A 17,423-nucleotide genomic window follows, 5' to 3' on the forward strand; every position below is an offset into this window, starting at 1 on the left:
TACTGGTATCATCGGAATGTGAACGGTGAGCTGTTGATGTGCCTCCATGACTTACAGTGTGTGGTTTGTGTTTTTTGGTTTATATTCGTGACAGATCTCCCTGGATTTTAACAACCCAGCTCTGCTATTTATATATTTACAGTTATCCAGTAAACACAGTGTGTGACACTTTACGTGCCTCATGCTTCAACTGGACCAAACGTCACAAAAATTCACTTGGTATGAACGTGAGCGTGGTTGCCTTCCTCGTCTTGCTGATGTACAAGCCATAATTTTAAGTCTCTTTGTTGGGCTGAGGAGTTTTGTTCCAGAAAAAAAAAACATCTATCACTTATCAAGTTAGTCTCAATGTTTTTAATTATTACCCAAATACCATAACTCAATGTTTTAGTTGAATTTGGCAACTTCCAGCTTGTATTATTTGGTTTTTCCTGAATGTTTTGGTACAGTGTTTTTGCTTTCTTTAGCAAACAAGAGCTGGACACAGCTAAAGTGTAGATAGCGGAAACAAAATTATTTTAGCAGCGAGAAAAACCTACAGTGCTGATAAAAAGAAAGCACACCCCAAATCAGTACTAAGTTTTTACGTATTAGGACACGTATTAGGACACAATGAAATGTCAGAGTCCAAATCTATGTACAAGTGTACAAAAACACTCTTTTTGATTCTACATCTGACATTTATAAACTAATAAGCCAAAATTGGGAAGTTGTGGTGAAAAACTAGATACACCATACATTTCAAGAGTGTTCAGAACCACTTTCAGCAACAAAATAGATGTTTTCTGTATGACTTTATTAGTGTCTCAGATAGTTGTGAATGAAAGTACCACCTTCATCATCACTGGATTGCTCCATTTGATTTGACTCTCAAATTTTAGTAAAGAGAAATTCGTGGTTAACTTAGTGAGTGTGGCTGCAAAGAAAACCTGAATCATCACCCCACCACCAATGGGCTTGGAAGTTGACGTGAGAGGTTTGTAATGATATGTGGCATTTGGTTTCCCTCAAACATTTGCTATTGGTCAAATATCTTTACTTTGGTCTCATCTGTCCAAATCACATCGTTCCGGATATCTTGTGGTTTGTTCAGATGCAACTTTACAAGCTTAGTCTGTGCTGCTATACTGTTTCAGAAAGATGTGGTTGGTTCTTCTCCTGCAGTTTTTCAAGGTGTACTTGTTCACTCTTTTCTACATGCTCTGCTATCCTTAACATTTTAACTTGGACTTAACATTTTGAATGAGTTCTTGTATTTTTAGAAAATCAACATACATCAATATTTGTAAAATGATGGGTGTTGCTTCTACTTTCCCAATTAAGTCCTATGGAAGCAGTAAGTGTTCTTTTTGTTTTTGAAATAATGTTTCCATCCATTTCTGAACTTTGGAAAAACTAGATTTTGCTTCTTTTTTTATGAGTAAGACTTAAAATTACTAAAAGGGTGCACTTTTTTTTTTTTTACAATGACTGTATTTCAACCAAGAGGTAAGAGCCAAATACCAGAAATACTCCAGACGTTTTGTCAAAAGAAACCAAGCATATACGATTCTCTGTAAAAAAAATCACGTTATACTGTATATCAATGTGCTAATCTTAAAATTATATCCAAATATATCTTATATTTATATATCTATACATGTATATATACATTTATAGTTGATTTACATTATTTATTTATTGTTAACTAAATACTACATTTCTACATTCATCAGGTGGACAAAACAGTTTCAATAAAACATCTTACTAACACAAATACAATTGCTCCCTGTTGGCTATGGAAATCAATCCCTTCTATCCCTTCTTGCTCTGATTGGTCAGCTCCAGTAGCATGATCCCTTGCAGCCAATTACTTCACAGATATGGTAATCTGTGATGTTTGAGTGATGGATTTCAATTGGTTAAAAAGTTAAAATGTGACCCTGAGTGTAGAAGCAGTCCTCAACATTTTTAATGTTTTTTCTTGAAAAAAATGAATAAATTAAACAATGACACTTGGATAAAGTGACACAAGCTATGCACATCTTATTTACAAAGCTTTGAGTGTTTTTATTCATTATATACAGCTTTATTTTCTGTCTATTTGTAAAGATTCACAGGCAAGTTGTACTAGCACAACATCTTATTCGCTGACTGCTAAGGGTTTGTCTGTCTGCTGGGTATTTGGGTATGAATATGTCTTTGTGAAAATGTTTTGATCAGTTTAAGCGAATATAGTGTAAAATCAATCAGACAATTTGATCAACTATTTATATTTAAAAATGCATCCGGAGGCTTTTCTCTTTATTAAGGTCACCCGCTGGAGATAATTTTCTTAAAAAATTCAGACGGCATTTAAAGATCTTAAGTTACAATGCCACAAGTAACTAACAGTGTAGCAAATCATTATTGGTCAGCTTTTTTGACAAACCGTGATGGTAATTTCACCCCCTTCCTCATTTCTAATATTTGTCGTGTTTCTCTTCATACTTGACTTTTAGGGTCCAAACAGGAGTAGCTTTCTGAGATAGTAGAATTTCATTATCAGGTTGACAGTTTAATAGCTTATTTTCCAATGCATACAAACTTGATTATGATATGCTAATATTAATAACCATCAGGAAGTTCGTCATTGGTATTTTGTTTTTTGTCATAGTTTTGGCTCTGAGTCAATTTGTCCATAGTTCATACCAACACATTACCATTTTGTCCTCTACTTCCATTTTGGCACCTTAAATCATTTTGTACCCATTTAATTAACCATCTGTATATTTCTCTATATTTCTTGACTTATGAAGATAGGTAATGATAAGTTAAATACAATTTTCTGAATACTTTGAATTGTTCACCCTATTTTCATTGACTGTGGTTCTAATTCCTGATGGAATTTTGATTCTTATATGAAAAATTACAGCACTACTCACATAAACACATTTTCTAACAGCAAAACAAGAGTAGATCATGAAAAATACATTTAAAGAAAATCAGTTCTAAAATAAATTCCAATTCCAAATAAAAATAAAAAAGTCCCCAGGTTCTCACCAGCTAGCTCAAACACAATAAACACAGGTGTAGAATAATGTAAAGTATCCTACACCTCCTGATATTATAGCTCAAATATAAATATTTTTTGGATTATCTCCATATTTCAAACACAAAACTACTTAAGGGCACTGTCATACTTCAATAACAAACTGTTTTGTTGAGGGCAAAAAATGGAAGTAGGACCTGACAAAATGTTTACAGATGGCTTTGAAGTCAAAACGGAATGGATTCACCCAGAGCCCATAACAACTATACAATGAAATAATAGACAATGTGAGACGAAAACTAAATTTTTTTAGCTGCTTCCAGGCTTGAACTGGAAGTTCAGCTGCTTGGAAAAAGGAGTGTATGGACCAAAAAGTTTGTTTGGAATTGGAAAGCACATTGAGAGTTTTGGTTGTTTAACCAACATTGAAACGCTATAACAGTAAAACATAGGAAGTGTCAAAAGCCAAAAACCGGGATGGGAGGAAGTATTGATTGAACACTGTATTGTTAAAGTAGACAAGACCCAAATGTGATAGGCATGTTTGGAAAAGGGTGCATACAGTTTGTCAGCTTGTTACTGATAACTGAAAGAGAGTCAGTCGTCCAGATAAAACAAATGTTTTTTTATTCTGACAATCAAAACTGAATATGATAGATAGATTTTTCTCAGCTAATTAGAGCTTGCCAACAACTGATGGTGTCGCCCTGGACATGTTATTGTGGAATATTATTTCTGCTGTCTGGCAATGAGCTATTAGCATGTCATGACTAACAGGAATGTTATACATCAGCTATCTTCAGTCAGAGGCCTTTTCAGATATGTTGCAAGACTGACTGCTACTGAAGACCTTTTCATAATTACCAGGACAACTCTGAAGATGCTTTAATGGTTTGAGTTGTGACAACCTTTAATCTCCTTGTCAGATAAGTATTTTTGCTTTGATCTTGAATTAAATGATTATATTAACAATAAAAAGATAACACGTGTATCGTCTAATGAAAATTAGTCCAAATCAAAACCTTCAACTTTTTGATTTGTGGTCAAATCAATATACAAGAACATACACCAGTTAGAAATTTGGCCATACTAACAGGGCAAGCACTTCTTGAACTAATGTAGTCTGTATCAGAAAGAGGGAAGAGATTAGTATTACTTAGCAAAATTTGGGGGGCAAATAATCAAGAAAAAGCATCTCTCAAAGTTAAAGGACTGCACTAATGTGATACTGTCTTCCATTATTAGCTCTGTGTCTTTTCACATGAGGATTCAACCTTACCATTAAAGTACAACCTCATCAACCTTTGAAACACAGTTCCCCTGAAACCTTCTAATCACCACCACTTTTGTGATTTAATTTTGCTTTTTGATAAATGTCATCAGAAGTATCCAGAGAAACTGTTCCTTCAGTAGCTTTCTGATTTTTTTCTCATAAGCTCTTCCTCTCAAAAAAACCCCCAAACATATAACAGTTTTTTTTAAACTTGTTGATAGCTTGTTGTAAAAATAAAAAAGCTGTTTTATAATAAAATGATCTCTAAACAGCATTAAATGATCACTATGGAACAAAACTCTTCAGGTAGAAGAATGGAATGTATTCAACCTTCCTGGAAAGTTGATGGACGAAGCACAACTGCACCGAACTGAGAACCAAGGATGACAATACAACATAGAAAACTTAAAAATAACAAGGAATCACTGTAAAAACAAACATATATATTTTTTTCTGAATATTTAACAACTTTGTCTCTGCCTTTAGGACGCCAAGTCCCCTGGGACTGACTCCCAATAAGTGCCACAAGATTTATGGGATGATGATTGCTAAATTAAATTGTGCAGGCAGGAATAAACCAGACGCTTTTTTCTTTTACAGCAAGTCGATATTAAACCAAATGAAGTGCTGTACATTCTCACTGAAACTTCAGGTCATACAGATCAGCTCCCTGATCTTTTGATCTACTAACCTTTATTAATGCAAAGTCTGCAATGTCCTTTCCCCCAAGTCACCATCCATTTTCTCCAGAAAGTCTGTTTAATGTCTCCCCTGAGGTTTAGGAGACTGATGCGGTGTCTCTTTGTCCCAGCTCAGAGAGGTTTTTTAGTGTACTTCGCTGAGGTGGAGGGAAATGATGACAATGACAGCTGGAGGTTTTGTCCCGGTATGCAGGGTAAAGCTGGTTTCTTGTTTCATATCGATGTGGACTGCTTGATGCTGTGAAAGCTGACACGTGAAGGTGAAGTTGGGATGGACATAGCCTGGGTCATCCTGGCCCGGATCGAGTGTTGCTCCTGCCACCGGTGGAACCGCTTCCGTACTGCTGAGCGGACCTGTAACCAACACCAAACCCAGGAGTAAACAACCAAACTGCACATCTTAGCAGTCAGATTCATGCAGACACAGTCATGGGATTCCTCCAGAATGTGTAATTGGAGAGGAGTTGGTTTAGTTAGTATGCTCTTTTTGAGCAACACAATATCTGTCTGTGAGAAAAAGTATTTGTCCGCGTACAGATTTCTCTTTTTTTTATTGTCACACTTATCGGGTTCAGATAATAAAACAACTTTTATATTAAAGATAACCAAAAATCTAAAAAGTGGTCTTCAAATAATGGTTTCATTTATTAAGGAAAAATAATTATCCAAACCAATATGATTCTATGTAAAAAAAAAATAAAAGAAAAAAAGAAGAGGCTCTTTCCTCAGGCCCAGCGAAGAGTTGGTACTAAAATAGAACCTTCTTGGAGTGGTGAAAACACAAAACACAAAACATAGTTGCTCGTGATAAGGAAGTACCAGCTCAGTAATGAGATAAGGTTGGTGGGAAAATTTCATAGGTGTTCCTTGAATATTAACCTGGACATGAACTCCTGGGAGGATCTTTCAGTCTACTAAGTCTTGTTTCATATTTTTATTGAATGCTTTAAAGTTCCAATTAAAGACAAACCTTTTCAAAACTGTTATTTTTGATTCCCTTGTTCCATTGTCTTAAGTCATGCTTCACGTTTTTTTTTTTTTTTTTACCAGTTTCTCACCTTGTATTTTTGTGAAGTACTAAAGAGTCTACGCCTAAAAAGTACATCATAAATGAAACATGGTTAATTCAATCAGAATGTTGGATATTTCACAGCTCCGCCTGTGTGCACTAATCTAAAATTTCAATTGGCTTTGGGCCTGAAATAAGATATTTTAACCCTGCGCATGTTTAAAAAAAAAATAAATGTTTTTGTTTTCTCTTGAATGTGACTGCAGGCATCCTTTGTTCATCTCTTCCACTTCTCCCCCCCTGCTTTCCTTACAAGCCTCAGCCTGTAACAAAACACTAAATCAATATACTCTGCAAGCTACACATGCTGGTTAAGCCCTTTGTTTGGGAGCTACATGTCAGTTCATGATGAGATATTCCTTCATCATCCAGCCAGCTACCATGCAGAGAGGTTCGGTAACTGAAGGGAAAAAGATATTATTTCCTTCTTGAGGAATAACTTGTAATGATTAATCTGTGTCGCTCAGCTCCGAGGCCAGACCAAGCTGGATCTTTCTGACTGACGTTTGCCTTCATGGCTGGTTTGTGGCTCAGCTGGAGTTAAGGTTAGCAGTGAGTGAATTGATTGTAACTTTAGAAAGTGTCATTTGATTCGTCATCATTTTTCTGTTGAACCTTAATATCCGAAATGTTTGTACAATTTTTCAAACATTTTATCAATTGATTTTAAAGTCACTGTCTGGAAAAGGTAACAGCATGAATTTCTAAGCACAGGCTGAAGTATTTATATCATTGAAATCTTTAAAGACGCATTAGGTTACATTCATAGAAATGTACTTTTTTTTTTTTTACAAATTTGTTACAAATGTCACTGTATCCTGACATTAGAGTATGAGACAGATAATCTATAAAAACAAGCTCCACTGGCTACTCTCTGTTGTCCTACTGCCATTTGTAGAAATACACAGCTCCCAGTCTATTTCTGAGCCAAGTCTTTGCAGAATCAGTTATGCTCATATATGTGATCCTCACCGCCTTCCCCCATTCAGCACGTACCATCATTCAAGCTCAATAAATGATGGTACGTGTGCTGCATCTGTCCTAATGACAGAGAAACAGTCTAACAGTCTGCAGGAAAACTGCCAATTTCTCTGTCAGAATATTCAGGAGAAAAATCAATTATTAAAAAAAATTCTTAGTTGATGCCAGAGGTTTCTATTAGTCATACTTCGGTACTATTGAATGAATATTTAAACTAGCTTCTTCTTTCTTTAATTTAAAATCAAACTTCCGGTTGTTATTTTATATCAACAAAGTGTTTGGTCCACAAAACTTTAACTTATTTGATATTCCCTCTTTTTCAGCCATTTCTAATCTGAGAGACAAATTTTGTGTGAAAACCCCAATAGATCAGAAGTTTCTGAAGCACTTAAGACTATTCTGTTTTGCTTCAACAATCGGGATTCATTCGATTTCACCATTTCTTTCAGTTCTGATGCTTGGTTTAACTTTAGTTCCGATGCTTAAATGCATTGAGAAGCTGCCATTTGTTTGGCTGATTTACTATTTGTCTTAAACAGGACTATGAGTAGTTTTTCAACCAATAAACCAACCCTCAAAAACAAATATTATAATTACTCATAAGGACATTTGGAAAAATAATCGCACACACCTGGTTGGCTTGTAAGACCCTAAGGTAAATCCTGAATCTAAGTCCTTTAATACTCTAAAAATATGCACAGAACTGATTTGTTTATCGACCTGCATGCAGTAAAAAGTAAACTGTTGCTAAATATTCAAACAACATTACCATATAAAGCAGCGTATCTTCCTGCATGTACATCCCAGCTCTATTCTGAGTTGGTTTCACCCCTGATTTCCCCCTGGGACCAAATTAGGGCTGACGGTGTCATACAGTGTAGAAAGTGATGTCACTTATGTCGGGACATCACAAGGCTTAATTATGCCCTAAATACATTGTCCTCAAGCTGCGAAAATATGCAGCAAACAGCCACTAAAATCTGAGCAGAGGCACCAGAGGAGAGGGAATATCATTAAGCTTCTGCATCAGGGAAGAGATTTAAAATGTTGAAATGTTAAATCAATAAGCCAGTATAAATCTGCTTACCTCACTGTTTAGGAAGCAGTAAAACACTGACACGAAGAAGCCCTGCAGAGAGGAGGGGGGCGGGGGGGATAAAGTGAGAACAAAACATCGTCATCAATGCCCTGATCCTGGTTAAATCGCTTATACAGCTGATTATGTCGCACATTTAATCATCTCAGCAGTGTTTTTTCCCCCTGTACTCATTACAATTACATTGAGATAAATCAGACAAATGATACATCCACCCACACAGAGATGCCTTTACACTCCATTTGTGTTTTTGTTGAATGCAGGATAAATCCTACCTGGAAGGACACCAAAAACGAGTTGAAATATATGAAGACCATTTGAGAAATTTCATCCTTCCCTGGGTTGACAAAAAACAGCATGTAGGTGATTCCCAGGAGGGGAAGGAGTACCAGCGTTGCTTTCACAGCTTTCCTGCGGACGAGGAGAACGTAGATCAGACAGCCGTGACAGAGAGACTCAGGCTCAGAGTTTCACTTCACGCTAAAAGGCCCTTCAGGGTCTGGGCATCACCCATGGAGGACAAAACATGAATAATTCAAGGCACTCTCGTCTCTTAAGCCTGTTTATTGCAGTTTCAGCAGCAGGTTTACAGGAAATTTACCTGTACTGGATCGTCTCGGATGTTGTAGAGGCTCGCAGTTTGGTCATCAGGATTCTTACTATGTTGAAGAGGAAGATGAAATTGATCTGTGGGGCAATTAAAATAAAGCTTAGTGAATACCAAGTAGAAATGAAGCACTTTATTGTTGAGCTCTAGTTGGTATTTTGTTTTTTATTTCCTTAACACAGTAAAAAGTGTTTGAAAACTATTTGGAAAATCTAAAAAGTCATAAAAAAAAACTTCACAAAGATTTTCAAGACAAAGTGACACGTTGAGTTTCTGAATTCACAAGATGACACAGCAATAGAGCCAACATTTCTACTTCAGTGCATCTGATATATTTTTGCTTAAATTGTCTCAGCTACGTTTAGAAACGTGCATTTTCTGCGCATTGCATTACATTTTAGGAAAATGATCCATTGGATCTTTTTATTGTTCAGTTTCAAAGATCATGTAGCTTTAAGAATTCAAAGTCTGCATATCTTAAGACTATGGAACATTTAAAAAGATTCTTCACATACAAACCTTGAAAAATTTAAATCCTTTTACTGCAAATAAGATCTTGTGCAACAAAGAAAAAAACATGTATGCAAATATAATCAGCGAGGGAGTCTGAAAAACACAGAGCTTCTTAGTGACCAGCAAAGCCAAGATTATATGTGCAATAAGAAAGTATGCACTCTTGTCCTCGTCTCCATGGGGGAGCGCAAATCATATTGATTTCTATGCGCAAGAGCCCTGAACATGAAACACTATTTATCCATGTGAAAAGCCTGCTTGGGCTGATACAAGATTCTAACTGTATAACCTTGAGTAAAAAACACTGCCGTTTCACAGCTTCACAGTGTTAACACAAAATTTAAAAAGAGAAAAAGAAGTTTATATGTCTTAGTTCAGAAAAATAAATGCAGCAACATATTGATCTTTGCAGTTCTAATATTCTTATATGAAATAATTTATTGTTATTTTGTTTGTAATTGTAGGCACATGCAAAATCTTAACATGGAAATGTGGCAAACTTAGTAGCAGTTCTTTTAATACAAACAAAATATATAACATTTTTGGCTGTTATTATAAAGTAGATAGTAAAATAGAATGAAATAATTATCTAATATCAGCTGATTAACAAGTCTTGCGCTTTCCTCTGGTAGCTAACCTGCAGTCAGTTGCTTAAAAGTCATGCTATAGATTATTATAGATACGTCATGATCTCTTTACAACTTTTAGTCTAATAGTTTTGGGATGTCCAATAACTCGGAGTAAAGAGGAGCCCAATGTGACTTTCAAGATCTCACCAAAATCCTGCAAGGTCCAGTCCTGCTCTACCAGACCAGCCTGCTGTGGTTCTAACAGTTAAATTAGTCAGTTCTGCAGAATACCTGCAGCAAAGTGAATGATCGAACAATCTGGCACTCTGGATGGTGTTGCCCAGAAATAACTACATTGGTAGGTTGTTGAGGAGCATGTCACCTCACGTTGACAACATCTGCATCACAACGAGGTGCTGAGCTCTTTAAGACTTTGGAGGATTTACTGGCAGTGGGAAGAGCTGAAATAATGCAAGCAGTACATAATAATGAAAGATAAAAAAAACTGTAGCTACTTTGAACATGAAGTGCTACTTGAGATTATTTTTCCACTATGTGATGAATGACAAAATCAATAGCTCATGCAAGAGGTGGGGATGATGTAACACAGAGGCAAAAATAGCCACAGGAATACTTTCCAGTGCCAGATGACCCGACCTTGGCTGGAACAGATATATGCCGGTCTTTCCAGAACCACACACTCTGCTAACCTCGTGCATCGCTGCTGATGTTAACAATTTTAATAACATCCTGAATTAATTCATTGTAGCAGGACATCATTTTAGTGCTGATAATAAAATCTGTTCAGAGTTCACAACCCCCTTCACAGGAGCGACCACAAATATTCTTGTGACCCCAGTGATGATCCGGAGGGATCAAGTGCTTGGCAAAGACACAAAAAGCCCACGAGAAAGCACTATTGTAAGCAAGACTGGAGATTTTCCAAGCGTAGCAGCAGAAAGAGGGATTGAATGAGGCAGATGTTTGCCTGAGGAGAGACAGAAACAGTTCAGAGAAGTGCCTCTTAAAGAGATGAGTTTTTTTTTTTTCAGTTAAGGATAGAAGATCTGGGAAGGTCACTCCACCAGTGGATCGCTGGCAGGGACATCGACTGAAACTCAGCAGGGACATGTCCAAACAGTCGCAGTCAGATGAGTTTTGGCACAGAGAGTAGTCTCTGTGGGAGGCCACGTGGACAGATGTTGAAACCCCTAAAGGAAGTGCTCACATAATTTTGAACTACTGTATTTTTTTTAAAGCCAAGGCTGATTTAATTATAAGTTCCTACAAATCAAAACATTCTAATAACGTTTTGTTCTTAACAAGGTTCTAAATCTTTTTCAATCTAACCTCATGTCTACAAAAAATTCCTTGAAGTCATTATTAATAAGAAAAACCCAAAAAGTAAAAGCCATGTGCTTCTGGTCCGATGCTGAGCGTAATAGCAAACAGGAGAAACATTGACAACCATCTTAGAGAAGCAGTTATTGCTGGAATCAATCAAACAATTTAGAATCGTTTGACAGGACCAAAGATTATTTTCAGGTGGAAAACTTTTAGGCTCCTAACGTTTCCAGGAAAGAATGTCCAGACAAACTTACCCAAGGTCAAATGGTGCAATGATAAAAAAAAGGCAAAATATCCCAGAAACATCCATTTTAAGGCTCTCCAGATCACAAGTAGCACGCTAAATGTTAATGTTCATGGAAAGACAATGAGAAAAAGCACAAAAGAACGACTTGTTTAAAGTTGTTTAAAGAGGAAACCTTTTCTCTAAAAAATTATGAAAACACACCTTATGGTTCGTCAAGTGAAAAAAATTTAAACATAAGCAAAGAATATGTTTGAAGTCATATAGAATCTCAATAAAATGTTAATCTAGAGTCCGACTAGTCCATTGCAAAACTTTCCTTTTAATTCTTTGAGTTGTGCAGGTGTGGACTTGCTAGTTTACTTGATGCATAACCCAAGTGTAATAGTTACTTTGGAAAAGTGACTTTAATCAAATTACTGATTACTCCTTGAATTACTCCTTGATAAAGTAACTTACTTAGATTACTGATTACTTGGTTTGGAAAGAAACTAAGTTTCATTAAAAGTAACATTTTTAGTTACTTTTGGCAGTTGCTGTCAATAACTCACTGCCACCTAAAAGTTATCTTTGCCAATACTTAATTAGTTATTAGTTATTTCATAAGTCACAAAAAACCTATAATGTTGAACTGTACAGGAGGTTGTTTAGTGGTTATGACAGTCAAAACACCCAAAAATTATATGTATTTTTGCGTGTTTTTGTGTATTCCTCTGTTGTCTGGAAACCTACAAATAAATATAGTTATGTCAGTCTTGTCAGTCCATAGAATATTTTTTTCCAAAAGTCTTGAACGTCATGAAGATGCTCTTGACAAAATGTGAATCTGATCTTTGTGTTATTTTTGGTTTTTAGTGTTTTTGGCCTGTAAACCACTGATGCCACTGTTGCCTTGCTTCTTTCTTACAGAACCAGGTTTGTTGAAGAAAAAAAAAAAAAAAAAGAGAGATTTTTTTTTTCTTTTTAACAGCTTCTTGTATGTTCTATTTAACAGTTGTATGTTAATGACAATATGATCGATGCTTTTTACATCCAGGTTAGATGTAGAAAAAAAATAGAAAAAGAAATCAAGCTAGGTAAAGACGAGGGCAACACGTAAAAACGTACAACTGAAGAAGAGTACACTTTCTCTTTACCATGACTGCTGTTCTGGTTTCTTTCCACCGGCTGTCTCTGTTTTCTATTTTTTTTTGGTAGTTTGATGTAATCCATTATGTGAGCACTTCAGTCCACCAGCCGACTCCTCTTAGACATTCCAACACCCAGATAAAAATATGCAGTGGCTGCCTTATAATCTATGGAATAGTTGATCCGTCAGTATGCACACACTGCTAAGACCATGCGATTATTTAAACCTGGGCTGCATATTGTATGTAAACCAATAATTTTGACCCAAGTAGAATTCCATTAAGATATTATTATCAAAACATGCTGGAAAAAATGATCCAGTCCAACCTATTGATCTGTTTTTTATCTCGTTGCAGGGCAGCTTGACTTATTTCCAACTTTCCCTTTTTATTTTTTCACATTCATCTGCTCATGGTTACAGCTGAGGCATCATGTAAAAACATCCTTGGCAAAGTTATTATTAGTCACACGCAATGCTTCAACATGTGGAAACGTGGCTGCATTATTTTTTTCTGTAGGCACAACTCTGTTCAATATGATGGACCAAGAGAAATTAAATGTTAAAACTGTGGCGTATTAAGATATTTTTCAATGTTTTTTGTGTGGAACATCTTTATACTTGCATAAATTTGCAACGTTAAAGAGTTCTTCTCTGCCACACATCATGTTGTGTAGTAGTGGTTCTGCTGCATTGTCGATGGAATAATTATAAAGGAAAACTACAGTGAATACACCTTAAATTATCCACCCAACAGATATGAAACTTGGACACAGTGTGGTGATGTAACAGGAAGATGATCCAAACCACATGTGTAAACTGGTTTTTCATACACTGAAGTGTATGCACTGCATTGCGCAGCTGGGCTGAGGACAGCATATATATTGGTAGCCGAGTCAGGAGGTCATTAGTGCAGGAAAAGACTAGATGTGACTAAAACTTGAACATAGAGCCAAACTAAATCCAAGGTCGATTTGTAAAATCTCTCATATGATGAGCTGAGCATTACAAGTTGGCAAGGAGCTAGACAAAAAAAACCCCATGAAGGTTTATGTCTAATTTAAGAGATGTCAACATTCCTTTCAGTCACAATTAAAAACCAAACTGAAAGCTAGTGAGTGAGCTTAGCATTTAAAATGATAATCTGCCTTCACAATGGCTCATACCTGAAGAGGTCATGACATAAAGCTATCAAAATCCTCCCTTCTGGGTTTGGAAATCACCCACTGTTAAAGATATGTCCTGCAAAGGCGAACATGCATTTTGACTTCATTGTTGTTTTTCCATCCCAGAGTCTAAAATGAATCCCAGACGTTGTCGTATAACAGAGATTTAAAAGTTAAGCTTGCAGGAAAAATGTGATTCACGCTGACATTTATCAACCTTAACATGAAGAATGTGTTGCAGTTTCCAGGTACTCTTGGCTGCCAGGCAGTTCAGAGACATAATGAAGACTAATTATATCAGACAGGTTCAATCTACTACTGAAGGACAGAACAGGATCTTACCACCAGCACAAGGATCATGGGACCTTGGTAGATGTAGTCAGTGTACACACCAGGTCGTTTCCCAAACCAGCACCTGGAAAACCAATATGACATTATGTCAGTTTAGATACGACTGAAGAGGAGACATTTTATTACTCCGTGTGTAGCATTTATTCGTATTATTTACCTGTTTATTCTCACTGGTGATTAACTAAAAGCAAATTGTATGTAGGTATTGTCCAATTTAATCATAAACAAAAACAAGGACAAATTCAAAACTTATATTCAGACTTATATAGTTTTTGCTCAAATCAAAGATTGTTGCCAAAATAAAACAATAGCCTAGAAAGATGCATAATGTAAGATTTCTTTTTTTTTTGTGAAAATTATTTTGCACTTGTGATCTTTATTTATTAGAATCATGTTGGAAAGAAGGGCAGAGAGAAGTGGTGGAAACATCCAATAAATAGCTCTTGGAAAAGGTCTCCCGTCCATGCAGATGGTGCCCCATAATCTTCAGAGTGTAGGAGCTCAACACCTTGGGTTTCAAAGACTTTCAGCTTAAGGTTGGAGTTACTGTCAAATGCCATTTAGTTCACTGTGTTCTGTTATTAAAAAAAAAAGATTGTTTTAGAAAGTTCACCATTAATCTGTAGAAGTAGAGTTGTCTGCTCTTGGTTTTATAATATTGGTATTTTTCTGTTTGTCCTGTTCGCGTTTGTTAAATAGTAGAACTATGCATTAGGGTTTTTTAATAACACTTTAACACTTTGGCTTTCATTCCAATACAATTATTATTGATTAAATTATAACTGTTGCTGGTAAGTATGAAATCACAAATTTCTTTATCTATTTTATTCCTAGTGGAGATCATTCAATAGGGAGAAAATCCATGCCTGCAGTTAATGTGAAATCAGTTTAAATTTGTGTGGTTTTATGTGAACATGAGACTGACTGATGTTATTATTGCAATGAATTTTTTCTACAATGTAACACAACTTGCCGGAAAGACAAAGTACATTAAATGTTGTAATTTAATAGATTTTTCACTATGAGAACTCTGCTGATGCAGGGAATAATGAGTTTGTTTTAGGGCTGTTGCTAAGTGAGTTTTGTATGTATTCTTAAATTTGGTTCAGTTTTTCTTTTCTTTTTTGCTAGATTGATCAATGTCAATATGTGAAGCCAAAAATAACCTAATAATCCAGCTGTACAATTCTTCTTTTTTTTTTTTTTAGCTTTGTGTCTGTATTTGCATTCCCCTGTAGACTTGTTCTCAGAAACTAATGGGCAAACAAACCAACTCTCTAGAATATGTCAACACACATGGCCATTAAAGTTGATTCTAATACATTTGGTGCTCCAGTGAGTTTTTCTGGCAGCAGGATGGTCCCTGCGGGAGTGAATCATAATCAACAGTAGTGTATAACTTCATGGTAATGAAGGAACGCGTCCCTCACAACCTAATGGCTTCAGAGAAATATGATCTACAAGGCTCTGAATCTGCCATGTTTTTTTTTTTAACAGGTTTGCCAATAATAATAAAAGAAATCAGTAGACTTGCTAATAATTCAGTGACTCACTGCTGGGAAACAGAGGCAATTCTTACTATAGCAATACGTGGAAAAGGAGAACAAGTGCTCGCAATCAAATTGAAAATAGTGTCTGCGCTGATAAATAATACAACCAGTTCTTCAATGCTAATTTAATTACAACAGATAATTAATACACATTCATTTTGTTAATGTAATTTGGTTTGGCGTTGCCCTTTTCCTTTTATTACCGGAGTAGTTCAGTCTCGAATGTCAAAAGCAGTCTTAGAGTCAACAACTTACTTCTCGTTGTCGTAGTACAGCTTCCCGATGGCCCACGCCACGATTATAGGGAAAGGTATACCTGAGGGGTGGCGAAACAGCAGAGACACAGTGACAGATTGTTCCTTCTCTGCTCATCAAGTCACACTACATTCTATGAAATTTCTATTGAAATATGAAATTCTTCCTGTTTTTTCTTTTTTTTTTTTACAAGCAGAGCATCAACGCCTGCCAAGCTCTGTCAAAAGGAATTGCTGTTTCCATGTTGTTATGCATAGAAGCATGCCAAGACTTGTCACCATCCAACTGTTTCTATGTGTATGAATAAGGAGCAGACGATAATCCAGAGTGATGTGATGATTTACAGACTTGTAGAAGTTTAATACGGAAGAGAAACAGTAATTACCAACATCTAAATGATGCTACCAGGGGCATCAAATGGCCGGGCAAGCCTTCACGTCACACATTCGAGTCTCAAGTTTCCTAATCTCAAGAAACTTTCTGCCTCATTAGTCACTTACCTCAGCAGTGAAATGCTAAACCTCAATAGGATTTACCAAGAAAGGTTCTCCTAAGCAAATTAACATAATTTTTGTGACAAAACAAGGACTCTCGAAGCCAGAAAGTTACTCAAGGCTGGAAAGAAGTACATTTTATTTATTGTTTTCACAGCAGCACTGGAATGCACTGCCATCATCTCATCACGCCAAAGTTTCCTGCAGCAAATGAAATTCAGCCAACACACAATGCACCTAATCTTAGCAGTATAGACGCTGATTTGACAGTTTGAAATGGGGGAGCTTGTGAATTCTTCACGATACATTTCCCAGCTGCCACACAAAATCCCAGTGTCTCCATCCATTTAACTCTCCTATTGTTGGCAAAATTTCATCTGACCCCCAGTTACGTCTTTTGAGATTAAATGAACACAGAGTGGCTGGATAAAAACTGGAGCATCTAAAACTTTTGACAAGATGCGCAATTTCTCTCAATAAAGAAACTGCAGAAAAAAAAAGTAGCTTTAGTGTTCAATGAGTGACTTTTAAGTCATGAATAATTAGATGAATAATTGTATTATAATAACTATAACATCTCCTGATAATGCAATCATCTTGGACATTTTGAATGCAGTAAAATCAGTAATTTAACAACTTACCTATAATGCAATACGGTTTTTAAGCAAACAAGGTAATAGCATTTTGTTAATTGTGCAATTAGATATATTGTTGGCTGTCACAACCTTCTCTGTTTAATTTCCTGCAAGAACATTTTTGAACGTATTTCTCAAAATACCGGTTGACAATTCTCAAAGCTTTCAAAAACTAGATTTGATTGACCGTTTCACACATGAAGATGTACATACACCAGCCGATGCAGATGAACATCCACTTGCGGAGCTTGTCAGTGGAGTATGTGAGGACGATCGCAGTGTGAAGGTAGCAGCCTTCTCCAAACATCCAAAAAAAGTTGGTGGAGTGGAAATAGTTGAATGAGGCAGTGACAAGTCGACACCAAAGCTGAGAAAATAATAATGATGAAAAAAATGTAACAAGGAAATAAGTCGGGAGAGGACTTTATTTGTATTT

At 36.2% G+C, this 17,423-nt stretch overlaps 1 protein-coding gene across 1 annotated transcript in view; it reads right to left on the reverse strand.

Moving 5' to 3' along the window:
• Nucleotides 1–609: 609 nt before the first annotated feature.
• LOC129368025 (corticotropin-releasing factor receptor 1-like) overlaps nucleotides 610–17,423 on the reverse strand; it is a 78,901-nt gene continuing 62,087 nt past the window's right edge. The window contains exons 8-14 of the mRNA XM_055042788.1: nucleotides 17,201–17,354; nucleotides 15,859–15,919; nucleotides 14,045–14,117; nucleotides 8,732–8,817; nucleotides 8,406–8,541; nucleotides 8,122–8,163; nucleotides 610–5,338 (exon numbers count right to left, since the gene is read on the reverse strand). Coding sequence (XP_054898763.1) covers nucleotides 5,198–5,338; nucleotides 8,122–8,163; nucleotides 8,406–8,541; nucleotides 8,732–8,817; nucleotides 14,045–14,117; nucleotides 15,859–15,919; nucleotides 17,201–17,354 — 693 coding nt within the window. The 3' untranslated portion in view covers nucleotides 610–5,197. The remainder of the gene's footprint in view (nucleotides 5,339–8,121; nucleotides 8,164–8,405; nucleotides 8,542–8,731; nucleotides 8,818–14,044; nucleotides 14,118–15,858; nucleotides 15,920–17,200; nucleotides 17,355–17,423) is intronic.

The sequence above is a fragment of the Poeciliopsis prolifica genome, unplaced genomic scaffold, assembly GCF_027474105.1.
Source record: "Poeciliopsis prolifica strain line A6 unplaced genomic scaffold, Auburn_PproV2 SCAFFOLD018, whole genome shotgun sequence".
Taxonomy (NCBI): Eukaryota; Metazoa; Chordata; class Actinopteri; order Cyprinodontiformes; family Poeciliidae; genus Poeciliopsis; species Poeciliopsis prolifica.